The sequence below is a fragment of the Drosophila hydei genome, unplaced genomic scaffold (genome assembly GCF_003285905.1).
Source record: "Drosophila hydei strain 15085-1641.00,03,60 unplaced genomic scaffold, DhydRS2 tig00000172-arrow-pilon, whole genome shotgun sequence".
Taxonomy (NCBI): Eukaryota; Metazoa; Arthropoda; class Insecta; order Diptera; family Drosophilidae; genus Drosophila; species Drosophila hydei.
In genome coordinates this window covers 4,625,055-4,638,279 of record NW_022045682.1, presented here as the reverse complement: position 1 = coordinate 4,638,279, position 13,225 = coordinate 4,625,055, and the positions used below count along the sequence as shown (strand labels likewise).

Genomic DNA, 13,225 nt, shown 5'->3' with positions numbered 1-13,225 from the left:
CTGAGTAAATCGACAGGGGAATGCACTCAAAAATGCAATTGAAAAATTCAAATAATGTGAACAGAATACATTTTTGGATGACCTGTTGACCGTTAGCTGCAGGCAAAAACAGCAAAGCCAAACAAAACAAAACAATTAAAAGGCAAATTTTCGATTGTCGTGAGGGCCATGAATATTCATGAAGTGCTGCGCGACGAATTTAATAATTGAATAGCTTGAATATAAATGCGACCACAAATGGCCAACAGAGTTCACAGAGGCAGCCAGCTAGCCAGCTAGCCAGTCTGTCGGTCTGTCGGTCGGTCGGTCGGCGGGAGGTTTGCTCTGGCCGTGTCTAGGCGCCAGTAAGCCTAAAGTACACAGAGCACACTCTCCGTGTTGGCACATCACCCTTCGGCACCTTCATGCACCACTCTGCACCGCTGGACATGTCTAAATTAACAAATGAATTATTTAGTGCTAACACTTTCGGTGGAGCAAGGCTTCGCATTTGCACAGCAATGCGAATTAGGTGCGAACTGTGTCCACGCGGGGAATTACCCTAAATGCGAAACTATGTAATTTGGCTAAAAGCGCTCAACATCCAAATCTGTCCGTCCAGCTGAATAAACTTTCGCCCTAAAGTCCTGGCTACCATATTTTAAATTGCGAGTTCTTGCACTTCCGAAAATTTAAGATTTGTGTCAAGGAAATGCATTTCTTTTGAATTATTATCATTTTTATTTATTTAATTTTTTTATTTTTTAGTATACGTTTTACTTCTTAATTTTTGTTACTTTTTTTTCGAATATATTTACTCATGTCTTTTGTAAGATAATCCTTAAGCTTTGCCGGTTTATCACTAATTTTAAATTTTTAATTTCCGTAAAATTTTTGAAGTCTAGGAAACATACGTTTTACTTCTTAATTTTTGTTACTTTTTTTAGAGCGTTTTCGAATATATTTACTCATGTCTTTTGTAAGATAATCCTTAAGCTTTGCCGGTTTATCACTAATTTAAAATTTTTAATTTCCGTACAATTTTTGAAGTCTACGAAACAGCCTTAACAGTTAGGTCTCCACTGTGGAAGTTTTTTGGGTCGGAAGCACACCTGTGTCGCAGTGGCTTCATATCCAAAATATATATATAACTATGTATATGCATATAAATATATATATATATTTATATATATATATACGTACTCCACTTCTGTTTTTCTGACTACCTGTCTGTCTTTCGAGTGAGTCGCATCAGATTTGCTCAGCTTTACGACTGTTTTTCCTCGACATGCGGCACAATGCGCTTTAACTTTACCACTCCACTCGAAAAATTGCATGCTTCATATGAGAATTTATAACATATGGCGGAAAATTGCGAACACGCCAAAGGCAACAAGGGCACCACAAACATTTGGATTGATATATGCTCTCTCCCTCTATCTGTCTCTCTATCTACTAACGGCTGTGACCAGTTGTGCAAGTGCGGCGAGCGCTTAAATCAATGCACCAGTTTTCCACTACTGTTGCACAGGACTCTTACTTTTGTGTACATTTTCTCACTGAACACACCTCAAGCGATCAGTCGGCTTAATATCCTTCAAAGACCGTGCCGCCCAACATATAAGTACTAAGTTCAATGGCTAGCAGCATAACAATCGTTGGCACAATGCCACCCAGAAGCTGTAGAGCAAGAAAATAAATAAGTAAACGTGCTCTATGTAGGCATGCCCGACTAGCAGATACCCTGAACCCAATACAAATTATGATTACTCTACAATGGGGTTCAGGGTATAGGCAAAACTTTTTGCGATAACTCACAAACTGATACGGACGAACGTTGCCCCATCCTGAGACAATTGTGTTTGACGAGGTGCTGACCGGCAGCAGAAATTGATTGTGAATGGCGGTGGCATATGGAACCACCAGGCCTCCAGTACCAATTTTCATTGAGTTGCTCTATGCAAGATGTATAGATAGTAAGCTGACAGGTTACGAAAGGAAAACACCTACCGTCGTCGTGATGGGCAATAGGGTATGGCGTATCACAGATATCGCTGGACTTAGGTTAGTGAGACAGCTGGCCAGCAGAGATCCGACAAATAGAGATTCCGTCTTTGAAAATTCTTGATGAGCAATCCAGTCGTGTGTTAGCTTCATTAGCTTCGAGTCATCATACGCAAACATTAAGGCATTGGCGGCGGCCAGCATAAGCATTTGTGCCCATGGCGTATTATTATTTAAAAGCCTCCAGCCCACCATGCTGGGCGCAGTGCCTTTCTTCTCTGGCTGCCGGCAGCAATAGTAGCTACAGAACATATAATTAGCCGGGACAGCTATGTACAACACGCACATTAATATGATGGGCACCGAGGAGAGGTTTTGAGTATCGATAAAGCCGTCCCAGCCTTGAAACTTATCAAAGTATGGCGGGTCTCGCAACAGCAATAGAATCATTGTCAAAAAAATGAAAATTACAGCCAATATGGAATGAACCGACCATTTACCCATGCTCAGCTTCTTGTCCGTCATGGCCTGTTTCATGGTTTTCTTGGCAGCGGCCATTTCACTCAGATCATCCTTCGGCGCGCCAAGGAATATTAAATTAATCCAAATTGCAACGACAGCCAGTCCTATAATCATTGGACAAATGAAGAGTAGCAAAAATGCGGCTGTCCTTATAGTCATGGACCTTGAGAAAAAATCGATCTTATTGAAATGCATTTATTGAATGCCAATCGATCTACTCACGACATTAAATAAAAATTGATCGTGCTATTGGGATCCTGAAATGGCGATGCCATGGCACCCAACGTGGCCGAATAGGCAATTGTTAGATAAATGCCAACTACTGGCTTCGTAGGATATGGCGCTCTGAACAACGACAAATTTAAGTAAAATTAACAACAAATTATCAAAGTCTCTTCAACAACTTACGCCTGCCGTTCATATGTCTCCTCATCCGAATCTATCTTCAATATGCCGGACTGCAAAGCAATTGAGCTACAAAATAAAAGCTCTTTAAGATATGGCATCCATACTTACGTCCGCAAATTCCTTCAATAAAGCCTGCGCAATTTTCATCCAAAACGCACACATAAATGTACTGCAAAATAATACGCTCGACAAGCAGGTCATGATCATGAAAAACGCCTGAAGACTGCAATGAAACTATCATTTAACGAAACTGAACTGGGCGGAAGCCTACAAGAGTGGTATAGTCGGAACTGCCCGACTTGGGAATACCCGGAATCTTCGGTTTGTGGCTCAAGAGAGATCGCTGCATGAACATGGCTAAATTTATTCAAATTCAACTGAGCTCACATTTTCAATAAGCGACAGCTATAAAACTATTTTCATTGACAGTAATTTAATATATAATAATTATTATATAAATTATATATACATCTAATTGATGGCTATATTTATTAATAAATTCTTTATTGTCTGCTTGCTAGCCCGATCCATTTATGTGGACTTTTAGCCGAAGAAGCGTATGCACATTTATCAAAATGTTTTTGCTCAACTCATGATAAATGTGTATTTAACGAGGGTTGTCTGAGAAATTAAGAATCACAGAAAAAAAATAAATTTAATTATTATTAGCTATAATATTTGTACTCAGGAAGCTAAAAGAGGTCATCGCCTAAGGTTTCTAAAAATATAATTTACACTCTTCTGATCAATCATTAATAATAATACTTCTTTATTTAAGCTGGGAGTCAAATAACTTTTGACAGCTAAAGAATTGCTTCTCTCCCTGATAGAGCTGTAAATTATATGAAACTTGGTAAATGTTAAAAGTCAAATGCCTCTCTATGGATTTTAGACCACTCTCGCATATATTTACGTATGCGTTCGTTTTATACTTTCCCTGAGATAGCTATTTCATGATAAACAAAAAGCATTGAAAACTCATGACACTCTCTCAATCATACGAAACGGAACAAACGGCGTTGAGGCATGTATTTTAAGTTAGCTGGTCTATGACTGATAGCAATAGCAACTATATTTGTTTCTACATATACACTAATCAGTGCGTGTCGTTTAGCTATGAGTAACACTAATCAGTTGATTACTGAACTGAAGGCTTACACTCTTATGTTTGTGCCACAGCAGCTGATTACGATCAAAGCCAATCGATCGCTCAGCTTTGCAGCGTCCATCATCAGACCCATAAATATGCTGCCATATGTGGTAAATAATAAATCCGCATAGTAGCTCATGGACACAGCGTTCGAATCCTGTAAGGGAAGTTCTTCTCAAAACGAGCATTCTCTTTGTTACGAGACTCACTTACCGAAATCCCCAAGAGCGGTAAAAAGATAATAAGTAGAAAAGCAATTATGCCCACCGGGATGACATTGAGTATATAATATAGATATATGCACAACCCAACGTATATCAGGCGATAAGCCTAAGAAAAATAAGGGGGAAAAACAATATAATCAATGTGAACTGTAAGATTAAACTATTTCACAATTTACCGCTATATGCCAACCAATTAGAATCGGAGCAAATAAAATAGGTATGAGAATCATTAAGACTCCTTTGTAATGAAACTTCCAGAACAATTTACACTGGTTCTGTTCTGGGTATGGTAGCATGCCTGGCTTATAATCCTGACTAAATCATAGACATTGTCAAATTTCAATTATTTATTACCATTCAACTTACCCCACTCATTGTGCTTCTAACTGAGAACTAAGCTTAAATTTAATATAAATAAATTTGATATTTAAATATAAAAATATTTCTAAAACAAACTATTATAAAACGAAAGCTTTACTGAACAATTGTTTTAACAAAGGGAACTAGTTGACATATTATCTGGTCAACTGTCAAAACAGAATTCTTTAGATTGTCTTGAAGAGGTTTTACGAGTTCATTGAGTTGTGTATAATAGAAATATCTGGTCTATGGTTCATCTCGAGACCTTCGACTTGGGCAAAGCATATGCTTTAGTCAAGCAACTGAAAAACAATTTGTTCTTCAAACAAGTCATTTGTCAATGGAACATTCAGTTTAACTACTCGGCTCACTGGAATCGAAACTTCATCAACTCGTCAGCTCCAAGAACTGTTTTAAACACCTGTGCGGAAAGCATATACGTGGGCACAAATATATTTGTATATTAAATATTTCGCTTATGTGCGCACAGGATATCAAAAAGTGTTTTTATTAGCTGTTCCTTTGACTACAGGCTGAAGGGACCCGCCAAAATGGATGCCTTTGCATATAGTAGTACTTAACAAGCATATACATACGCATCTATGTGTGAACATATTTGCATAAGCATAAATATGCGCTACGCACCTTTTGAGCTGAACGCTTTCGAATTTTCCAGCCAATTGCTAGGAAAATTCATACATGTATATGGCGCTCACGTACTCTCCAAGGAATCAGGCGAACGTCAAAAAAGCAAAATGAATATCAAAATCAAAATGATTGGCTGGCAAAATGTTTACTTGCACGCCAAAGCATAAGATTGCCCCTCTCTAAGTCCGCTTTACAATAGCTGATTGGCAACTCAAAGATGTATTTATTCGCTTGTTAATCGATTCGATGCGATTTCCTGCTTCAATGCTATTCGCACGAAAATCGATAAGGCTCCAATATTAACAATGTGTACTTTTACGTTGATTAAACTTCATTTGGATTTACAATTGTTAGCTATAATTCTGCTTATACCCTGAACACATGGAATCTCAGGGCATATTGGTTTTGTGTAAATTTATGTAACAGGCAGTCGGAGGCGTGGCACAGGCCCATTAATTATACATACTTGATCAGGGCGACAAGCTGAGTCTATCTAGCGATCTGCAATGATCTTCACTGCCACCAAACCTAGATAATTATATTGTATAATCCCAATATTCCTCTATACCATACGCTGTATGAGTTTATTTTTTTCGATAAGTTATCATTACTATCGATAATAATCGTTATTTTGAGTTTGTTTTTCTTTAAGCAGAAATTTAAAGTTTTCTGCTCTGCATAGGGTTCACGGTAGTTACAAGTCGAGCACTCCCTTCTAGAGCACCATTACTTATTTTTATTTAAATAATGACACATGTCAACGAATGGTAGAAAGTTCGAACTTCAGCCTGTACTAATACGCAAAAAGGTAACCATAATAAAATTACCAATACAAATGGGGGAATTTAATTTCGTCGACTGCAATAAACACTGGTAGAATTCTCATTAATTTTCTTCGCTTTTTATTCGAAATCATTTCCATTTGGACAATTACAAAATTTCCTATTTATAGAAGTATAACCGTAACACCATCGATAAGTTCTGCTCAGCACAACAAGCTGTCAGTTAAGTATGACATTTTATGGCAGTGTCTTATCATTGACTCTGGCTGTCTTTTGCCACTCAGACTTATCTTTTAGTTAGTAAAACTTCGATGTAATAGTTTTATCGTTCAGCTGAAGATAAAACTACTTAGTGGTTACATATTTAGAAAACTTGCCGAGACTATTAAAATATCGTTTGATTTTTTCTGCTGCTACTCATTTTTTTGTGGTTTATCGTGTTCGCTGTTGGAAGCCCAAGCGTAATTATCTTGAGTTGGTGATTCCAATTTTTTAGTGCTCGTAAATCGATAGCTGGCTGAGTGCTTATGATGTTGACACCGTCTAACTGGCTATCCGAACCATCTGAAGCGCTGAGTCGATTGACAGAAGTGTTCATCCTTTGAGCTATCTAACGCATGCTTATTGGTAAAGTTTTTTTTCTTTTTCTAATAGCTGAGGCAAGTTTTGTGGGTCAAGTTTTAAGCAGCGCAGCGTTGCCAGCGACTGCACTTTGGCCAATAAAAGTTTCGTCTGCACAGCCACGATGGATGCTGCAGTCGCGTTACGAAGGGAGATGATGGAGCAATGGCAAAGAGTTGGAACACCGGGCAACTTTGTTGGGCCACGTGGCGCGTAACAATGCGCAGTCGTTGGCAATTTTGCGTAACTGTTCGCCGTTCTGCTTCGTTAGGAACGGGAGCGGAGGACGGGAACAAAAGCTGCAGCCAAAGCCTGGCTAACTGCATAAACTTTGCACAGCCAAAAGCGGATGTCACTGCAGATAATGTTGCATCAAATGTTTTAGGGGACGCACCTGTGTCTGTCCTGCGTCTTTCAGCGCGGTAGCACCTGTGCCCCTGTTCGTCGCTACTTTGTTTGGGCCATCGGTATTCGTTTTCCTTTTTTCCACCCGTGCGTCCGTCTGTCTGTTCGCCCATCTCGCAAAGTTTGCGGGCTAAACTTATTCTTAAACCAGTTGTTTTTTTTTTTTTTGGGTCTTGCAGCTTTGCAACATTTCGGGCGAACTATTTTGGGCATGCGGCTGCTGTAGATTTAATTTCGAATGCTTGTTTAACGCTCGAATTATTTTGCTGACTGCATGCATTGAGCAGCTCAGCTCAGCTCAGTTCAGCCAAGCAATTCAATATCATTCCTGTTTGCAATAATTGGGAAAATATTCACTGGGAAACTTGACAAATGTTTTTTCTCAATCTTCGTTGTTTACTGCGTTGTGCAACACTGAATCGAAAATAAGCAGACACACAGTGCTGGCTAGACTACATCTAATTTCGTAAGTAGTTATTAGAAGGGCATTTACTGATGATTGATCTGTACTGTCGTTCGTATTCGAATTGAATATGCTATCAATCACTATGACTGATGTCAATGATTGATAAATGAAAGCAAGTATTAAGCATTATGATTGATGGTAATAATGGATATTGATTGATTGAAAACCTTAATCTTTATTGCTATGAAAGCAAGCACTATGATTGAGATTGATGATTGATCTTGATTGATAGAAAATTTTAACCAATGCTATAAGTATCAATCATTACGATTGATATTAATGATTGATCTTATTTGATCAATATGATAAAAAATATCAATCAAAATGATTGATGTTAATGATTGATATCTGAAAACAAGTAACAAGCATTGTGATTGATGGTAATAATTGAGCTTGATTGATTGAAAAACATAATCTTTATGACTGAAGTTAATAAATGATAAATAAAAGCAAGCATCAGTCATTATGATTGACATTAATGATTGCTCTTGATTGTTGTCGCTTGTATTCGAATGGAATATGACAAAAAGTCTCAATCATTCTGACTGAAGTTATCGAATGGTATCAACGGTCACAAACATCAATCATTATGATATCATACACGATGTGTATTGCATTTAAAGACATCTAGCTATGATTGTTATAACTGATTGATGGGCAAATCTATAGCGTATATTTATATGAATAATTAAAGTCTTGCGGAGTTTCAACTTTCTTGTTGTCATTCCCATTCCCATCGAATATGTTAGCTTTTATCAATAGTTATGATTGATTGATTGATTGACGGGCGATGTGAGTCTCGTCAGGATTGTTGTTGCTCATCCACCAATCGGCAATTAATTAAAAACAGCAATTTCTCAGCCAGGTGCTAGCATTGGCATCAACTTAAGCACGTGTCGCATTGCTTGCACCCAGCTAGTTGCTACGTATTTCTGATTGCTGCTGTTGTAGGGAACGGACGACATCGACATTGCTGTTGTAGCGGCAAGGTGATTGACGGCAGGGCTGGCGTTGATGGCCCCAGCGAACTACACATGAAAGGAAACAATGATGGAACAACTACCACAATGTCAATACTAACAACGCCCACGATGACAGCAGTAATAACAGCAACAACAACAATGACCAAACACAGCGGCCACAAACAAAAAGATGAAGAGCACGTAAAATGGCGCCGGATGTTGATTGACTTTTGTTGAACAATTTTTCGCATACGGAAGTTTGATAAACAGCAAATGGCGTTGTGTTGGCCTTCGGTTTATGCCTTTTACACAGACACACTAACACACACACACACACACACTTGACTGCTTTGCAAGACATCGACGCAAGTTAAGATTTAAGGTGGCATCGATTTGTTGTTGTTGGTGCCACGTTGTTTGGCTTTTGATTGGGGTTAGCTGAAACTCTATATGCTCTCTTAAGTTCCTAGAACAATTATATATCATAAGCCATAAGCCGTCGACCATGTTCGCTGTTAGACCCAATCCAAGTCTGTGTACGGCTTAGTCAAACAGATGTCAAGTGTCTACATAAATATGTCTATCTATATTTATATAGGTCTGCGTTGCTTGAAGCTGATTTTCTCAGTAAATGTTTTTAGTTCGTATTTTTTATTTGTTTTTATTTGTGCGTCAATTGCGTTAACAATTGTAATGCATTGTAATGGCTAAGCATGGATTAATACACGATAGACACTCAGGCACGCTTGCGGCAACGTCTACCAAATAGCTCCCAGCCCCACCAGCAGCGCTGTGGCGAGTCCATCAACAGCTCCCCGGTCATCGTTAGCTCATCTTCTTGTATGTTCAGGCAGCTGGTTTGCTCATATTGCTGCAGCTGCAAGCGCTGCAATGCACGACAATAGGTCAATTTGTCTGTCTGTCGTTGCAGCTCCATCTCCAACTCCGGATCTGGCCAATCATTTGCCTCCTCCATCCAGACTCCACTGATGAGCAACTGCAATCCCAGCAGCAGTAAACATGCTTTGGTGCTCCGCATCGTACAACTTCGCGGCAACAACTGAGTCCCAGTTGCCATTCTCCCAACTGCACCTGCACCAGCAGTCATTTCGCAGCTGTTTCTCGAGCATTTGTTTTATGTTATGTACTTTAGTTGCCTTCAATTACATACCTGCAATGAAAGTCAAAAAGATACTCTAAAGCTCACTCAAAAGTGCGCAACTCTCTGCATTCCTGATGCGTGTAGTCGATGAATTGAATAAATCGTTTCGGACATCCATAGTTCTTGAACAACTGGACAATTCTTTAAGACGTATCGCTCAAGAACAGTTAAGCAAAGCAAGTCATAGAGGAACGACTTACACATGGAACATTAAGCTGCTATGATCACTGATCAATGAATAAGTTCAATTGAACAAGTTGCAATTGATGAGACACAAGGCAAATAGCGCCGTTTATGAACCACTGAACGTTTTTTCCCTGATCAATGAATAAGTTCAATTGAACAAGTTCCAATTGATGAGACACAAGGCACATAGCGCCGTTTATGAACCAATGAACGTTTTTTTCCCTGATCAAAGAATAAGTTCAGTTGAACACGTTCCAATTGATGAGACTTTAGGCAAAGAGCACCGCTTAAAATGAATAAGTTCATCGAACATGAGCCACTGATCTTTTTTGTTCACTGATCAATGAATAAGTTCAATTGAACAAGTTGCAATTGATGAGACACAAGGCACATAGCGCCGTTTATGAACCACTGAACGTTTTTTTCCCTGATCAATGAATAAGTTCAATTGAACAAGTTCCAATTGATGAGACACAAGGCACATAGCGCCGTTTATGAACCAATGAACGTTTTTTTCCCTGATCAAAGAATAAGTTCAGTTGAACACGTTCCAATTGATGAGACTTTAGGCAAAGAGCACCGCTTAAAATGAATAAGTTCAATTGAACAAGTTCCAATTGTTGCGACATTTGGCAAAGAGCATCGAACATGAGCCACTGATCTTTTTTGTTCACTGATCAATGAATAAGTTCAATTGAACAAGTTGCAATTGATGAGACACAAGGCACATAGCGCCGTTTATGAACCACTGAACGTTTTTTTCCCTGATCAATGAATAAGTTCAGTTGAACACGTTCCAATTGATGAGACTTTAGGCAAAGAGCACCGCTTAAAATGAATAAGTTCAATTGAACAAGTTCCAATTGTTGCGACATTAGGCAAAGAGCATCGAACATGAGCCACTGATCTTTTTTGTTCACTGATCAATGAATAAGTTCAATTGAACAAGTTGCAATTGATGAGACACAAGGCACATAGCGCCGTTTATGAACCACTGAACGTTTTTTTCCCTGATCAATGAATAAGTTCAGTTGAACACACAGAGTTAGAAAACTCAGAAAATATATTCTATACACAAATGCCTTACATATAAAAGAACGAATTCTACAGTTTTATTTATATAGATATCAGCCATGGCCCTTTGCTCAATTTGCTTTGTCAATTCCGCATTTTACCTTGTATCAGTTCGTCTACCACTTGCATTATGCTAAAATATGTAAAGCGTCTCTTTAGAGACACTTTTGTTCAATTCAGTAGAAAATTGAGAAGGAAATCAACTTGACTTATGGATTCGTGGAAAAACAAGCTATTTGACGGTCGCCTTATCACTGTGCGGTAGATAAGTTTGCTAGTTGAGCAGCAGATAAGTGAAAGATAAGTTTAATTGAAAATTGGTTAGAAGGCAGTTAAACAATTGATTTGAACATAATTGAATTAAATAAAATTAAAAAATTGTTGACACTTCTTTTTGGTGTACTCAACATTTGAGACATGCGTCATGGAAACCAATTTTGGGACTATAAAAGCGAGCGTTGTCTGCAGAGGTTCAGTCAGTGTTCATTTAAACCTTTAACCAGTATAACAACACTTGCTTTTGTTCTTGGATAAGATGTCTGGTAAGTGGATGGGAGCGAGCTGCCGATCGATCCTTCTTTGATATTGAACGAAATTGAAATTCCTGGCAGGCATGTATCTATTGGCAAGTATCCTCTGCCTGGCCTTTGGCAGCAGCCTCGGCTCTATCATGGAGGGCAACTACAATGTGACCGCGATGTGTACGACGGTCAAAGTAGGCACACAGCTGGGCAGCATTGAGTCGTGTGATTACTACTATGTGTGCACCCAAAATGGTCCCGTGCAGAGCTATTGCCAGACTGGCTACTCGTACAACTACAAGGCACAGACCTGCAGTCCCTCGTCGCAAGTAAAGTGCTATTATGGAGTAGCAGATCCATGCGAGGGCAGCACCGGCGACCTTTGGGTTCCAGCTCCGAACACATGCAATCAATGGATCTACTGCAAAAATGGTGTGGCCAGCGGAAGCGGCACTTGCGGAGATTTGACCTTCAGTGCGTCATTACAGCAATGTATTTACGGTGACTGCAATGTATTAGAAGAAAGTGGCGGACCAAGTCTAAACAGCCTCTGCGAGGTGGTGCCTCCTAATATCTACTTTGGCAGCGTCAGCAATTGCACGACATACAACTACTGTTACCCAGACGGCTCGCTGGGCAGCGGCACATGCACAACGAGTGTAAGTTGATATTTAAATACAAGTCTAATTGGAAATGGCTTAATACACATATATATATATATCCTGAGTTATCGATCTAGGCTTATTCCATCTATTTGCATACCTGTTCGATTTAGGCTCTGTTTCGGCAATTTCCGATAAGAAACCACTTCTTCTTCAAATCTCTCGCTATATTTAAACTCGTTTTTTTTTTACAGGCTTTCATTGTATCAGCTGGCGCCTGCGGGTATAATACAAACGGTGCCTGCGATCGAGTTCAAGAGAATGCAGTATCTGACACTTGCACAGACTCCGGCGAATTTATTGGCGATCCAAAAATCTGCGGAAATTATCTCTACTGCAATGGTAAAACCTATGAACAGAAGAGCTGTCCCGGTACCCAGTATTGGGACACTATATCAAATAGCTGCAAGTCTCGCCTAATAGCCGTTCCGAGAGAGGGCTGCAATCGTTGCCAGTATGCCACAACACCATTCGTGAACGCTGTAAACAACCAGAACTGTAATACTTACTACTACTGCACAAATGGCAGCAATGGCGCAGTTAGCACCTGCCCAGTGGATTACTTCTTCAATGAATTTGAACAAGGTTGTGCCCCTGTTAGTGGTCTTACCGATTATGGAACTGCATATGCTCCTTGCATGGGAGCCACAGCTTTGACGACAACCTCTACACCAACCACTACACCAACCACTACACCAACCACTACACCAACCACTCCATCAAAATGAGCCCTAAAATGAATATCTTTCAAATCTTCAGCTATAACCCATAAAAAACTTTCAAATTATTTTAATAAAGCAAGCAATACAAAATAATCAATGCACGCATTTGTTATTTCTAGAAACTGAGAAAAATTAAATCTATATACTCGAGCATAAAGATTTTTCTATTATCTATTATTTCTATATTTCTATATTTCTATTTCTATTATTATAATTATCATTATTATTATTTTTATTGGCATTGCCGTTACAGTTTTCCGTTTGGATATTCTTTCAGAATCAACGTGTTTTGTTTTTTTTTGCTTTCACTTTTTATTTTTATATACTTTATGGATATTATGGTAAGCGCATTGTTCGGACACCAATT

At 39.0% G+C, this 13,225-nt stretch overlaps 3 protein-coding genes across 4 annotated transcripts; 1 reads left to right on the top strand and 2 right to left on the bottom strand.

Annotated features, from left to right (window-relative positions):
• Window positions 1-1,165: 1,165 nt before the first annotated feature.
• LOC111603523 (protein I'm not dead yet) lies at window positions 1,166-4,735 on the bottom strand. 2 transcript variants are annotated; one of them, XM_023321154.2, is made up of 10 exons: window positions 4,654-4,735; window positions 4,464-4,598; window positions 4,277-4,393; window positions 4,072-4,220; window positions 3,022-3,136; window positions 2,914-2,963; window positions 2,728-2,850; window positions 1,990-2,668; window positions 1,798-1,935; window positions 1,166-1,659 (listed from the first exon to the last, which is right to left on the bottom strand). In XM_023321154.2, the coding sequence occupies exons 1-10, from the start codon at window positions 4,660-4,662 to the stop codon at window positions 1,567-1,569; spliced, it is 1,608 nt and encodes a 535-aa protein (XP_023176922.2). In that variant the 5' UTR covers window positions 4,663-4,735; the 3' UTR covers window positions 1,166-1,566. The 2 variants fall into 2 exon arrangements, with proteins under 2 accessions (XP_023176922.2, XP_023176923.2); XM_023321155.2 differs by having other exon boundaries at window positions 4,464-4,602; window positions 4,654-4,723.
• Window positions 4,736-9,203: 4,468 nt separating this feature from the next.
• LOC111595935 lies at window positions 9,204-9,578 on the bottom strand. Its single transcript, XM_023309895.2, has one exon. The coding sequence runs from the start codon at window positions 9,568-9,570 to the stop codon at window positions 9,268-9,270; it is 303 nt and encodes a 100-aa protein (XP_023165663.2). The 5' UTR covers window positions 9,571-9,578; the 3' UTR covers window positions 9,204-9,267.
• Window positions 9,579-11,436: 1,858 nt separating this feature from the next.
• On the top strand, window positions 11,437-12,864 carry LOC111595936 (peritrophin-48-like). Its single transcript, XM_023309896.2, has 3 exons — window positions 11,437-11,495; window positions 11,565-12,133; window positions 12,331-12,864. Exons 1-3 carry the CDS (start codon window positions 11,489-11,491, stop codon window positions 12,862-12,864), a joined length of 1,110 nt encoding a protein of 369 aa, XP_023165664.2. The 5' UTR covers window positions 11,437-11,488.
• Window positions 12,865-13,225: the final 361 nt, after the last annotated feature.